The 11,549-nt window shown below is 36.9% G+C and overlaps 1 protein-coding gene across 1 annotated transcript; it reads left to right on the top strand.

The window, feature by feature from the left end:
• The first annotated feature begins 66 nt into the window (after positions 1-66).
• LOC102225655 (rab GDP dissociation inhibitor alpha) lies at positions 67-11,237 on the top strand. Its single transcript, XM_005811088.2, has 11 exons — positions 67-388; positions 2,490-2,597; positions 2,699-2,798; positions 4,084-4,218; positions 4,324-4,522; positions 4,617-4,748; positions 5,950-6,049; positions 6,134-6,305; positions 7,252-7,396; positions 7,494-7,548; positions 9,287-11,237. Exons 1-11 carry the CDS (start codon positions 344-346, stop codon positions 9,437-9,439), a joined length of 1,344 nt encoding a protein of 447 aa, XP_005811145.1. The 5' UTR covers positions 67-343; the 3' UTR covers positions 9,440-11,237.
• Positions 11,238-11,549: the final 312 nt, after the last annotated feature.

The raw sequence follows: 11,549 nt of genomic DNA on the forward strand, positions 1-11,549 counted from the left end.
GTGCTTCGCTACGTCTATGGGAGGATGGGAGAGAGAGGAGGATGCGCACTATTTCCCGGCGCGCAGTGACATTGTTCTCTATCGCTCCACGGACAGGGCCATCTTTGGTCGTCTCCGCCGGTGACAGTGTGGGCTGTATTCCCCATTGATCATTAATGCCCAATGATTAATAAATAACACGTTCCGCTGAAGAGCCTTTTCAAGCAGCCACGCCTGAGAGAAAACACAGGAATTTTATTTCTCAGCTTTTTTTTGTGGACCCACTGGCATTATTTCCTTCAGCACCCCTTCATTTCCCCAGGCTGAAAAAAAGAGGGCGAGACGGGAGAGGCGGTGATACAACATGGATGAGGAATATGATGTGATCGTTTTGGGCACCGGACTCACAGTGAGTAGAGACAAATAAAAACAGAGTTTGTGAACTTTTTAAATGATTTCCCCCCCTCCACACACAGAGACAGAGATAAGGCCTGCTATCGTCTCTGGAGCGAAAGCCTCAGCTGCAATTGTGCGCTGTGACATCAGATAATTGTGTTTGGATTTGCGCATTAGAAATATCGCTAAATTAAACTACAATTGAGCTTCTCGTCTGTCGCCAAGAAGCCCGCAGATCTCAGAGTCAGCTGGGTGGTTTTTAAATATTTTTTTATTGTTGTTTCGGCTGCAGACTGTGCTCAGTGTTGTGTTACGCCCTGTAGCATCTTTTAGGCGTAACCCTTCAGTGTGTCATGGTTCTCTTTGCATAGACAGGCCTCCATCCTGGGGTTGGCGCAGGCCTGATGGCACAGCTTTTTATTCACGGCTTTACTTTTCCTAAACACGCACTGCGACAGAAACACACCGGCCATCAAGATGTTTCATTTTCACCATGTTTGCAGCTATAGCAGCAAATATTTAGGTAGGTTATTATTGTGTCACACGCCTCTCTAACAGCTGTTTATATAATAGTAATACATTTAATAAAGAAAATAACAAATATTTAAAAAACAATTCAATAAGATGTGATTAGACTTAATTCACTTAATAAACACGGTATCTAAAACATAATTTAACAAGTTATTATTAATATTATTACAACTTTCTCTGGATCATGATGACCTTCAAATCCAATTTAATGTGTTTGTAACTCATTAGTTCAAAAATGTTCAAATAGTTATTTATTGATAGTGATGGTTCTGCTGTAGCAGTCTGTATTACAGTGAATTTGAAGAAGGCTCTGACTGAAGACACTGTTTTTTCCAATATGGTCAGAGTTGTCCATCGTTTCATTTATTTTATGTAAAATCCTTTAAACTTAAGTAAAAAATATGTCTTTCCTTAATTATTTCTAACATATATAAAGACCCAATATATCTTGTTACCTTGTTGGGTTTTTAAAATTTACTTACTAGTTATACAAAGCATGTATCTATCACATAGATACATGCTTTGATTTTTGATCAATTTGAAAATGATCAAATTGATTTCATGATTTTATGAAAAATCCTCTAACCTTAAGTAAAAAATACCCATTTATTAAATCATTTAAAGCATAAATAATTCAACTACCCATTATATCTTCCCTGTAATAACTCCATGGTCAGTTACATTTTTTAGTTATTGACTAGTTATTTTAATAATAATAATAATAATAATAATAATAATAATAATAATAATAATAATAATACTTATTTCCCTATTTACTTATTAATATATATGTTGCTTCTATGTAAAATTTTCAACTTTTTGACAATTTTGAGGTTGGAAATGATCAAAATTGACATAATTTTATTGAGTTTAAAGATGGACGGACGGATATTTTCTAAAGATTTATTTATATATATTTATTATTACCAGACTGCAAGTAGCTCCTAGCCGAACTTCATTTGCAGCCGTTTTTCTAATTGCACCCACCAAAATTATTACAAACTTTGGAGAGTCAAAGAAGAGGGGTGAAGTTTAACGATTAGATTATTAGTTATTGGTCAACAAAAATGTAGGGCAGTCATGAAACACAGTAGAAATGTGTAAAGTAGCAATAAAATAATTAAATGTACATACAACAACTCCTTTTATAAACTTGTCCTGTGCCAGCAGGGTGACTAAACAATTACAAAGTCATTTTATACTTTGGATCGACTCTGATCACATTTACAGTAGATTAAGAGCAGAATATAGAAATTTCTTGTGGTGTGTTTGAAATATTTCGTGGTTAGTGTGAGGCGTCCCATGACAGTCAGCTCCTTTTTGGATGTAAACATTTAGACTGAAACACACAAAATAATGTAGGGGTGAAATTATTAGTTATGGTTATCGTCATTGTTTTTGCACGTTTGAAGATAAATTCTATGATTTATTTTTGATATTGAACATCAAAATGCATTTTTTTATAGAAGCAGTTGTGTTCTGGTTGTGATGGTGCACTTTCTTTAAACCTGTTAGCTATGGTTAGTTGATTTCCGGTTGTTTGTTTTCTGAGTGTTTTCTGGGTGTTTAAATGTTTCATGCAGGAATGCATTCTGTCTGGGATCATGTCTGTGAATGGGAAAAAGGTTCTGCACATGGACAGGAACCCTTACTACGGTGGGGAAAGCTCTTCCATTACACCGCTGGAAGAGGTACGGGGGACAACAAATCATATTTAAAGAATTATTTGATCATATTTTTGTTAATTCCTAAGAGTTGAATGAATTTGCTTTTTCTCTTTCGTGTCCTGCAGCTTTACAAGCGCTTTACTCTCCCTGATAGCCCACCGGAGTCAATGGGCAGAGGAAGGGACTGGAACGTTGATCTCATCCCCAAGTTCCTCATGGCCAATGGTCAGTATCAGCTTAAATGTACTGCATTCAACTTTTCCACATTTTGTCACGTCACAGCCACAAACTTTATAGTTCTTATTGGGATTTCCAACAGAAAGAAGCACAATAATGGTTACGTGAACGTTCATATATTTGAACGGTCCAGTCAAAGTCCAGACCGAAATCCAATTAAGAATGTGAAATTTGATGTGCACAGATGTTCTCCATCCAATTTGTCTGACAGCAAATTATTGTGATATTAAATGGAAATATGTTTAAAGTTGGTAAGGGCACATCCGAAAATACTTCCAACTGTAACTGCAATGAAAAATTGTTCATGAATGTCACATTAATATGTTTTCCTGGACAATAAATTGTCCCAGAAGTTAATAAATTAAACAATAATGTTGTTATTTTGGGGCTATTTTCATGTAATATGATGGTAATGGCATAATAATGCAAGAAGAGATTCTCAAACATCAATAAAATTTCAATTCTAATGAACACTTAACACTGGAACTGAAAAACATTTTAAATATCCAAAATAAACAAAACAACTCAAACAACAAATATAAATATAAAGTGTCTGTAAACAAAATCATCCTTCAAAAAATGGGTTAGTTAAGACCAAAGCACCAGACTGAAGACTTTTATCACCGAGTTTTTGGTAGAAAGAGAAAAACGATAAATCATGCTATTGGAAATTATTGAGCTCGTTTTACTTTATCATATGATTAATTGATTTATTGCTTATTGCGACAGGCCTGTTCATGTCACAGTTTTCAGCTCTTTGATCCATTTGAAAACCATTCTTCACTTACTTCCTATTTCAAAATCATGCGGTGTTTTGTGTTGGTCGTTCTGCTTAAAATCTCATTAAATACGGTGAGGTTTCCTGTTATCCAAGGGATTATATACATTTCAAAGTCATTGCAGAACCTTAGATATCATAAACATAAGATAAAATAAGTTGAAGTAGCTCAAAAGCAACATTTCAGGAAGATATTGGAATTAGATTTGAGTAAATAATTAATTAAAAATTAATTTTAAAAAAGTACTGTTTCCACTAGAAGACTATTGTACTGAAAACAAGACATTTTTCTCATGTTATAAGTGAAATAATCTACCAGTGGAACTAACGTTTTAATCAATATTAAGGAATTATTGCTGAAAAGTTACTTGTGTGCTAATTTTCTTTTATTTCAAGTGTACTGAGATATTTGGAGTTGAAAGTAAGCCAAAAATATTTGGTAAAATTTTGTGTTTTTGCAGTGAAAGATTCAAAGAACGAGTGTGTGTATTTTAGGTCAGCTTGTGAAGATGCTGCTATACACAGAAGTGACTCGGTACCTGGACTTTAAAGTGGTGGAGGGAAGCTTCGTCTACAAAGGAGGAAAAATCTACAAGGTGCCGTCAACCGAGACGGAGGCACTTGCTTCCAGTAAGACTCACAAAACTCCTCGGATACAAATACACAAAGAGCTGCGCTCATGTTTAATAGTTCCTTGTTAAATTTTGAGATGAATCGTCTTATTTTAACGTCTAGATCTGATGGGAATGTTTGAGAAGAGAAGGTTTCGGAAGTTTTTGGTCTTTGTGGCCAATTTCGACGAGAACGACCCCAAGACCTTTGAGGGGGTTGACCCTAAAACCACCACCATGAGGGACGTCTACAAGAAGTTTGACCTGGGCCAGGACGTCATCGACTTTACTGGACACGCCCTGGCCCTCTACCGGACAGATGAGTAAGAGTTGGAAAAAAGAAATTTGAGACAAAAGTACAAATATTTCAGGAATTTAATGTAAAGATTTACTTGATTGTCTTATATCTGCATCCAGCTATCTTGACGTTCCCTGTTTGGAGACGATCAATCGTATCAAACTGTACAGCGAATCTCTGGCGCGTTATGGAAAGAGCCCCTACCTCTACCCGCTGTACGGTCTGGGGGAACTGCCGCAGGGATTTGCCAGGTTTTTAAATCATTTCTCATTAATTAGTCAAAATTTCTGTACAGAGGAGAAAAAGCTTGTTCATCTTTTATTGCATTTGCATAATTTCACTTTTTACATTGGTTTAAAATCAAGCCTTTAGTTTGAGTACATTTATTCGGGAAAGAAACACTGCTATGTAAAGAAGTTATTTTTAACAAATCACCAGTTGCACAGTTATTGTTCCCCTCCTTGCCTGTGGTGGCGCTGCACCAAGAATTACTGAAGGAAACGACATAAAAGCCTCAGAAGGAGAAACTGAACATAACTTCCTCTTTCACGAAATGTAAACAAAACTGGAGTAGCGATTTTACTGGTTGGAGGATTTCTCTTTTGTCGCTGGTAAAAAGACTATGAGCCATTTCTCCAGCTAGCGATACGCTTGCACGTTTGTTTTTGGTGTATTTACCCAGAATGCCGTGTGCTTTAGTCCACTTCCTGCTTTTGGAGCGATCTCCGGTTCTCTTGGCGTTTACAAACGCATTCAAACTGCGCCAACTGAACCGAGACCAATGTTTTTAGGCAAACTAGAGTTCACATTTTTGGTCCCAATCAGAGGTCGATTGCTCATTCACACCTCCCCAAATGAACCGGACTTTTCAGGCAAACGGACCGGAGTTTGACTAAAGCAGATTAAACAAGGCTGGTGGGAGTACAGAGATTGAAGCTTTTGGCTACAAATATTCTAGAAAAAATAATTAATGTGCGGAAAGTACTCAAGATCCATTGTTAGATATAACAGAGGCTATTTGATACAATGGGACTTTTTTTTTTTTATTTCAGCAGTTCTGAAAACTTTGTTCTCACAACTTTGTTCTTACTGAAAATACTGAAAATAGCTTCTTTAACTCATTAGTTATTCAAAATATTTGGCCAATCAACACAGAAATGGTTACCTAGAAAAATAATCAGATTTCATGTCTGAGCTACTTAGTCCTTTTCAATCCTATAGAAAACCAATGAAATATAATTTTGTTGGAAACAGTTAACTTAACTTTTTCTTTATAAATGAATGTACCCAGATCGAAGGATGCGTGAAATTATGCTTCTGCAGTAACATAGGAATTGTTTTAATTTATGTCTGTAAACAACAATAAAAGTGGGAAATATATATATATATATATATATATATATATATATATAAAACAAAACTCCATTTAATCTGATTTAATTCGTCTGTTAGGCTGAGCGCAATCTACGGAGGAACCTACATGCTGAACAAGCCTGTAGATGAGATCGTAATGGATGGTGGCAAAGTGATTGGAGTGAAGTCAGAAGGCGAGGTATGACAGCTGTGATATGTTATTATTTATGTAATAATAATAAGTGTCTTTAAACATGCTGGACGAATTTCTCTCCTGCTGCAGGTGGCTCGGTGCAAGCAGCTCATCTGTGACCCCAGCTACATCCCGGACCGCGTTCGTAAGGCGGGCCAGGTGATCCGTGTCATCTGCATCCTGAGCCATCCAATCAAGAACACCAACGACGCCAACTCCTGCCAGATCATCATCCCTCAGAATCAGGTCAACCGCAACTCTGGTGAGCATTTTTCAGCTGCAGGACCTGATTACGTTTACATATTTAGCAGAAACCGATTCTTTGATGTCATCTTAAAAATATAGCTAAAACTCTGTAATGTTGCATTATGTAATAATGTAAGAAAGTCAAGTTTTAAAATGTATTAAAACATCAGTAAAACCGCATTATGTAATAATAGACGCAAAATGTGATGAAACGCATTTTGGATTGTTTTGCCTTGAGCAACATGTAGATTAATACCAAGGGTTCTGTCTGAGTTTGAAAAGGCGACTCAATGACCAAAAGTTTGGCATTTATTGACCAAAGTTTCAATTTTTCATTATACAGATCTTTATTAGCAGATCAGTATAAAAACCTCAGAAGAAGAACTAGCATAAACACAGTTTGTGATCGTTTATTACATTATCATTTCCAAAAAAGAGCTACCTACACATTTTGTAATAATTGGTGGAAAATATAGTAATGTTACATATGTGACAAAGTATTGCATAATGCGTACAAGAATTTTTTTATATTTTGCATAAAAACATTGTATCACATTTTAAGTCTGATTTTATTACATTTATACATATTGTGGCATTACAAGATCTCTGTCATGCATTTGGTTTATCTCTTAATTTGCTGCCTAGTATTAAACAGACCTGATAGTTAACTCCGAACATGTAATTTTCTTTATCAGCAGATCTGCTCGACAACTTGACACATTAATTTGCTCTCCTGTCACAATTTAGCTACTTAGCTAACAGCATTACTAATACATTATGTTTCAAACATGAAACAGACTTGAACTTATTTCAAGCTATACTCAATGTAATCAGCCAAAATGGAGCCACCTTGTTAAAAAAGTCTGAGTTTGGGATAATATGTGAATCTTTAAGTGGACAAATGACCTAAAGCAGTTCTAAAGGATTCTGATTGACTTTTTTTTTTTTTTTTAAATGACCAGACATCTACGTCTGCATGATCTCTTACGCTCACAACGTGGCGGCCCAGGGGAAGTACATAGCCATCGTCAGCACCACAGTGGAGACCAGCGAACCCGAGGCTGAGATCGAACCGGCCTTGGAGCTCCTGGAGCCCATCGATCAAAAGTCAGTGACGTCTGTCGACACTTTGTGCTTTTATGCTTTAACAGCCTGGCATCTGTAGAAAATTTTATGATAATATTTACTCTTTCTTTTTCCTCAGGTTTGTGGCTATTAGTGACCTTTATGAGCCCACAGACGACGGCACTGAGAGCCAGGTAAGGTTATTTCCCTCTTATATGTTGTTTGTGGTTAATATGCTAATTAAACAAAAGCTTTTTGTTGTGAAATCTTCAACATTCATGTGTTTATGTTCAAACTGTTGCATTTCTTTCATGTCTTAGTGAATATTCTCTTTGGGGATTCTAATGAGGATGTATTCTGTAAATTTCACATTTTGCACATTTTTGTACTTCCATTTGGGTTTCTATGGCTTCTAAAAACAGCCTAAGTGCTAAGTTAATGTTTTTTGGTGTCTGGAAAATGATCTGTTTCAAAAACCTTTGGAATGTAACGTCACAAATCAGCAAGCACTGCCCGTTACCTAGCAACCTCAACGGAACCCAACCCGTGACCTAGCAACCCAAGCAGATTTTCAGTCAGTTGGTTTTACCACTATATGCACTGTACAATGGCTACTGGAAAAGACAAGTGTTCTGTTGCTGGCTTATCATTCAGAAGCTACTTGTTGCATTCTTGTTGGTTGTGCTGTAAGCTCTACTAATGCTTTTCCATGTATAATTGTGCGTCTCATTATCGAAAAATGGTTTTGCGCAATAAATTAGATAAACATGTTTTGTATATCGCGCAGACCTCTTCAATGAAGCACAATAGGTCACTTTTAAACTAAAAGGGATCAGATATTTTGCATTGCAGACTTCTGCAACAGCATAATGTATTTCCACTGCTAGCTGAGCAGTGTGCTGGAGTTTCCCCTTTTTTTCTAATATTTTATCATGCAAATGATTTCAAAAGCAAAAGTAAAAATGCAAAACAAAACTGCTTGTTAGACACAGGATTTTGTCAAAACTGCTTTCAGCTCCAAACATAGCTGCTGCCTCAGTCTCAGCAGCTATGTTAGCACAGTGCTAAGCTAGTGCTGCGTTAGCACCAGGTCATTTGCTTAAGCTGCTTAAGCATTGTTTCTTAATGTTTTTGATGTGTTAGTGTGTCTACAAACACTCTTTATGCAGGTCTAAATGTGAACAAATAAAGCATGGTTTTGTAAAATATCAAGTAGTAATATATATATATATATATATATAATGTGTTATTGGGCAATGTGATTTTCTTTTTAACCATCATGTTTTCCTTCATAGGGCTCATTTATTAATTTTTTCAGTACATATAAATATTAAATTCTATCCAGTGTATTAGTATCCCCAACTAATCAAATTATTATTAGCTCAAATAAAGAGAAAATAGGCCTGGATGTCCTGGGCTGATTAAAGTACTTGTTAATAAATCAATAACAATATATATCGTTATAGACATGTGATCAAGTAAAATTAACTAGTTACTACCCAACTCTGTATATAAACATAATTAAACAACAAATAAATTTAAGATTTAAAAGATTTAAGGGATAATTTTTTTTTCTCATCTTCTCTCCAAGTTTCTGAGGCCCCCACAGTGGGCACTGCCCGTTACCTAGCAACCCCAGCAAAGCCCAGGCCGTTACCTAGCAACCCAACTGAAGTAAATGCAACTAGTTACTGCCCAACTCTAGCAATGACTACTTTGTAGAAACAGATTTTTTTGTGTTATATGAGATCTATGCACCGTATCTTGCTGCTTTGTCACTTTCTACCTTAAAAAGTACAATAGTTTTATTTGAAATTTAAAAGAAATGCTGTCAGAAATTTGTAAAGAAAAAAATAAAAATCACAACCATTTTTGAAAATCAGAGATAAAATGATAGATAAATTGTCGTCGATTCTCACTGTTTTCTTCCAGGTCTTCGCCTCGAGGTCCTACGATGCCACGACTCACTTCGAGACCACTTGCAACGACATCAAGGACATCTACAAGCGCATGACTGGGACCGACTTTGACTTTGAGAACATGAAGCGCAAACAGAACGACGTGTTTGGGGAGGACGAGCAGTGAGGGCGGTCTGAGGGATTCCTGGGGGCAGAAAAAAGAAGCGAAGGCGGAAAAGGAGCCGAGAGACGGCGTCTGCCTCCATTTCTTTTCTCTTCCTCCCTCCCTCCACTCTCAATGAAATTCGCTCACAAACAAAAACACATACATGCTTTTCAAACACTCCCTTCCTCTGACACAGAAAAGCAGGGTTGAGTAGGTCTTTCTTTCAGTTGTGAAATATACAGTATAGTCATAACTTTAGCTTCGTCATTAGGGGTGAGTTTTTGACTTGTTGCAGATTTTCAGAACATTTCAGACTGTTTTTGTCCGTCATTCTCATATCAGGCTTTAGCTGTTTGGCAGGTCTGAGCTTGACGTAAAATCCTCTCACAGGGTCACCTCCAGTTGGCATGCATGCGTCTTTTACACAGTAGTTATTGTACATAGACTGGATCAACTCAGCGGTTTAAAGACCCGACCGCTCCCATCAACCCTGCTTTCACTCCCCGTCTTTTACTTGCGTGACTTAAAAACAGACGCCGCTCCTTTGTTGGCGAAAACTTAAATGTGATCCAAACAGGCATATAAATGGGCTGCTCTGTCAACTGGTAGTGCTCACTTTTGCAACGCTGTTGTGTTCTCAGTGCAAGCAGGAAAGTTAATCAGTGGCTATACCTGTCACCCTCCAACACCTCTACATAAAAAAATTAAAAAAAAACAAAAAAACACTTTTCTTTGTCTCAGTTATGTAACAACAGTTTTGAAACTGAATAGTTTACTTTCTAACTTGTTAAATTATTAAAGAGTTTATTTCTATATAATGGGTGCACATTTCACTGGCTGAAGTTATGAAGTTTACAGAGCAGTGGTAGAAACTGTGGTCTTCAAGTTGAACTTAAAAACAAAGGGAATTCGTGGAAAACAAAGACCAGACGTTGGTTGGTGAGTCTTTTTCGGGGGAATGGCCTTCGAAGAAGTGAAAGAGGAATAGATTGGAATGTGGCATGGAGGAAAGACTGAATGTTGGGAATGTTGTCGGGTTTCTTCGCAGGGTCTTAAAGATGAAGACTGAAATTTCAGCTCTAGGTGGAACCACCCCGTCTTATCTCGGTTGTTTGACCCCTTGTGTTTGACTTCGTTCCCTTTCTAGATGTGAGGTGGAAGGAGGACTTTGTAGCGTAGATGCAGTCACACGTGCGGCCCATTCTGAACGAACCGAGTTGCTTTTGTTTAGCCTTACCGTCCCGTCTGTCTGCGATGCATGGACTCCTTCAGAAAAATCGACTGCTTTGTTTTAACTCAGAACATTGTTGCAGGTTAGTCTTGTGCCAAAATTGGTCTTTTCTGTTATTGGCGACGATTAAAGTTCACATCAGCAGAGAGTGCAGAGTTGGAGGACAATTGTTTTGTTTCATACCAGTTTAAGGGTTTTATCATACAACTAAAACAGACACAGGAAACAGACAGATTGCTGCTGTCATTTGCTACAAAAGCGGCTTCATCTCAATTTACCACCCACCACCTAATCTCATGTCTGTGTTTTATCCTTACAGTCTATTTATTTAAATTCTTCTTGCTGACGTCAAATGCTGACTCATTTCAAAATTGTCTTGTTGCTCTAATTTGTTTGTTTATTTGCTGTGTCATATGTTATGTTTACCTTATTAAGTGATCATTCCATGATTTAATGTTACATCTATAGCGTTTCTCTGACATGTTTTGGTGGAAGGAAAACTCAACCTTAGCCTTGAATTCACACTGTGCACCGTTTGGCTTCATGTGTGAATCGTTACCTGAAGAAAACTGGAATATTGTTTACCTGTTGTTCCCTCTTTCTCTCCTCATCATCCTCTCCTTTTTTATTTACCGAGAACAGAAGCCTTGTGTGGTGTTGCTGTTTTTATTTTCATCCAGTATGGCCTTTGAAAACCACTATCAACAACATCCCTCGAAAATTGACAAAAGAAATAGTCCAGGCTGAGTAGTAGAAAACTTACTGTCCTTGTTTGATCACTAGTATGTGAACAATACCTAACGTCTTGTGTAACAAATAAAACCAATTAAACTATGAAATGAAATGATAGAAAAATAAAAAGCACATGGCAAACCTGGAAAAACTGCCTCAAATGTCTTT

Source organism: Xiphophorus maculatus, chromosome 1, assembly GCF_002775205.1.
Source record: "Xiphophorus maculatus strain JP 163 A chromosome 1, X_maculatus-5.0-male, whole genome shotgun sequence".
In the NCBI taxonomy this organism is placed as follows: Eukaryota; Metazoa; Chordata; class Actinopteri; order Cyprinodontiformes; family Poeciliidae; genus Xiphophorus; species Xiphophorus maculatus.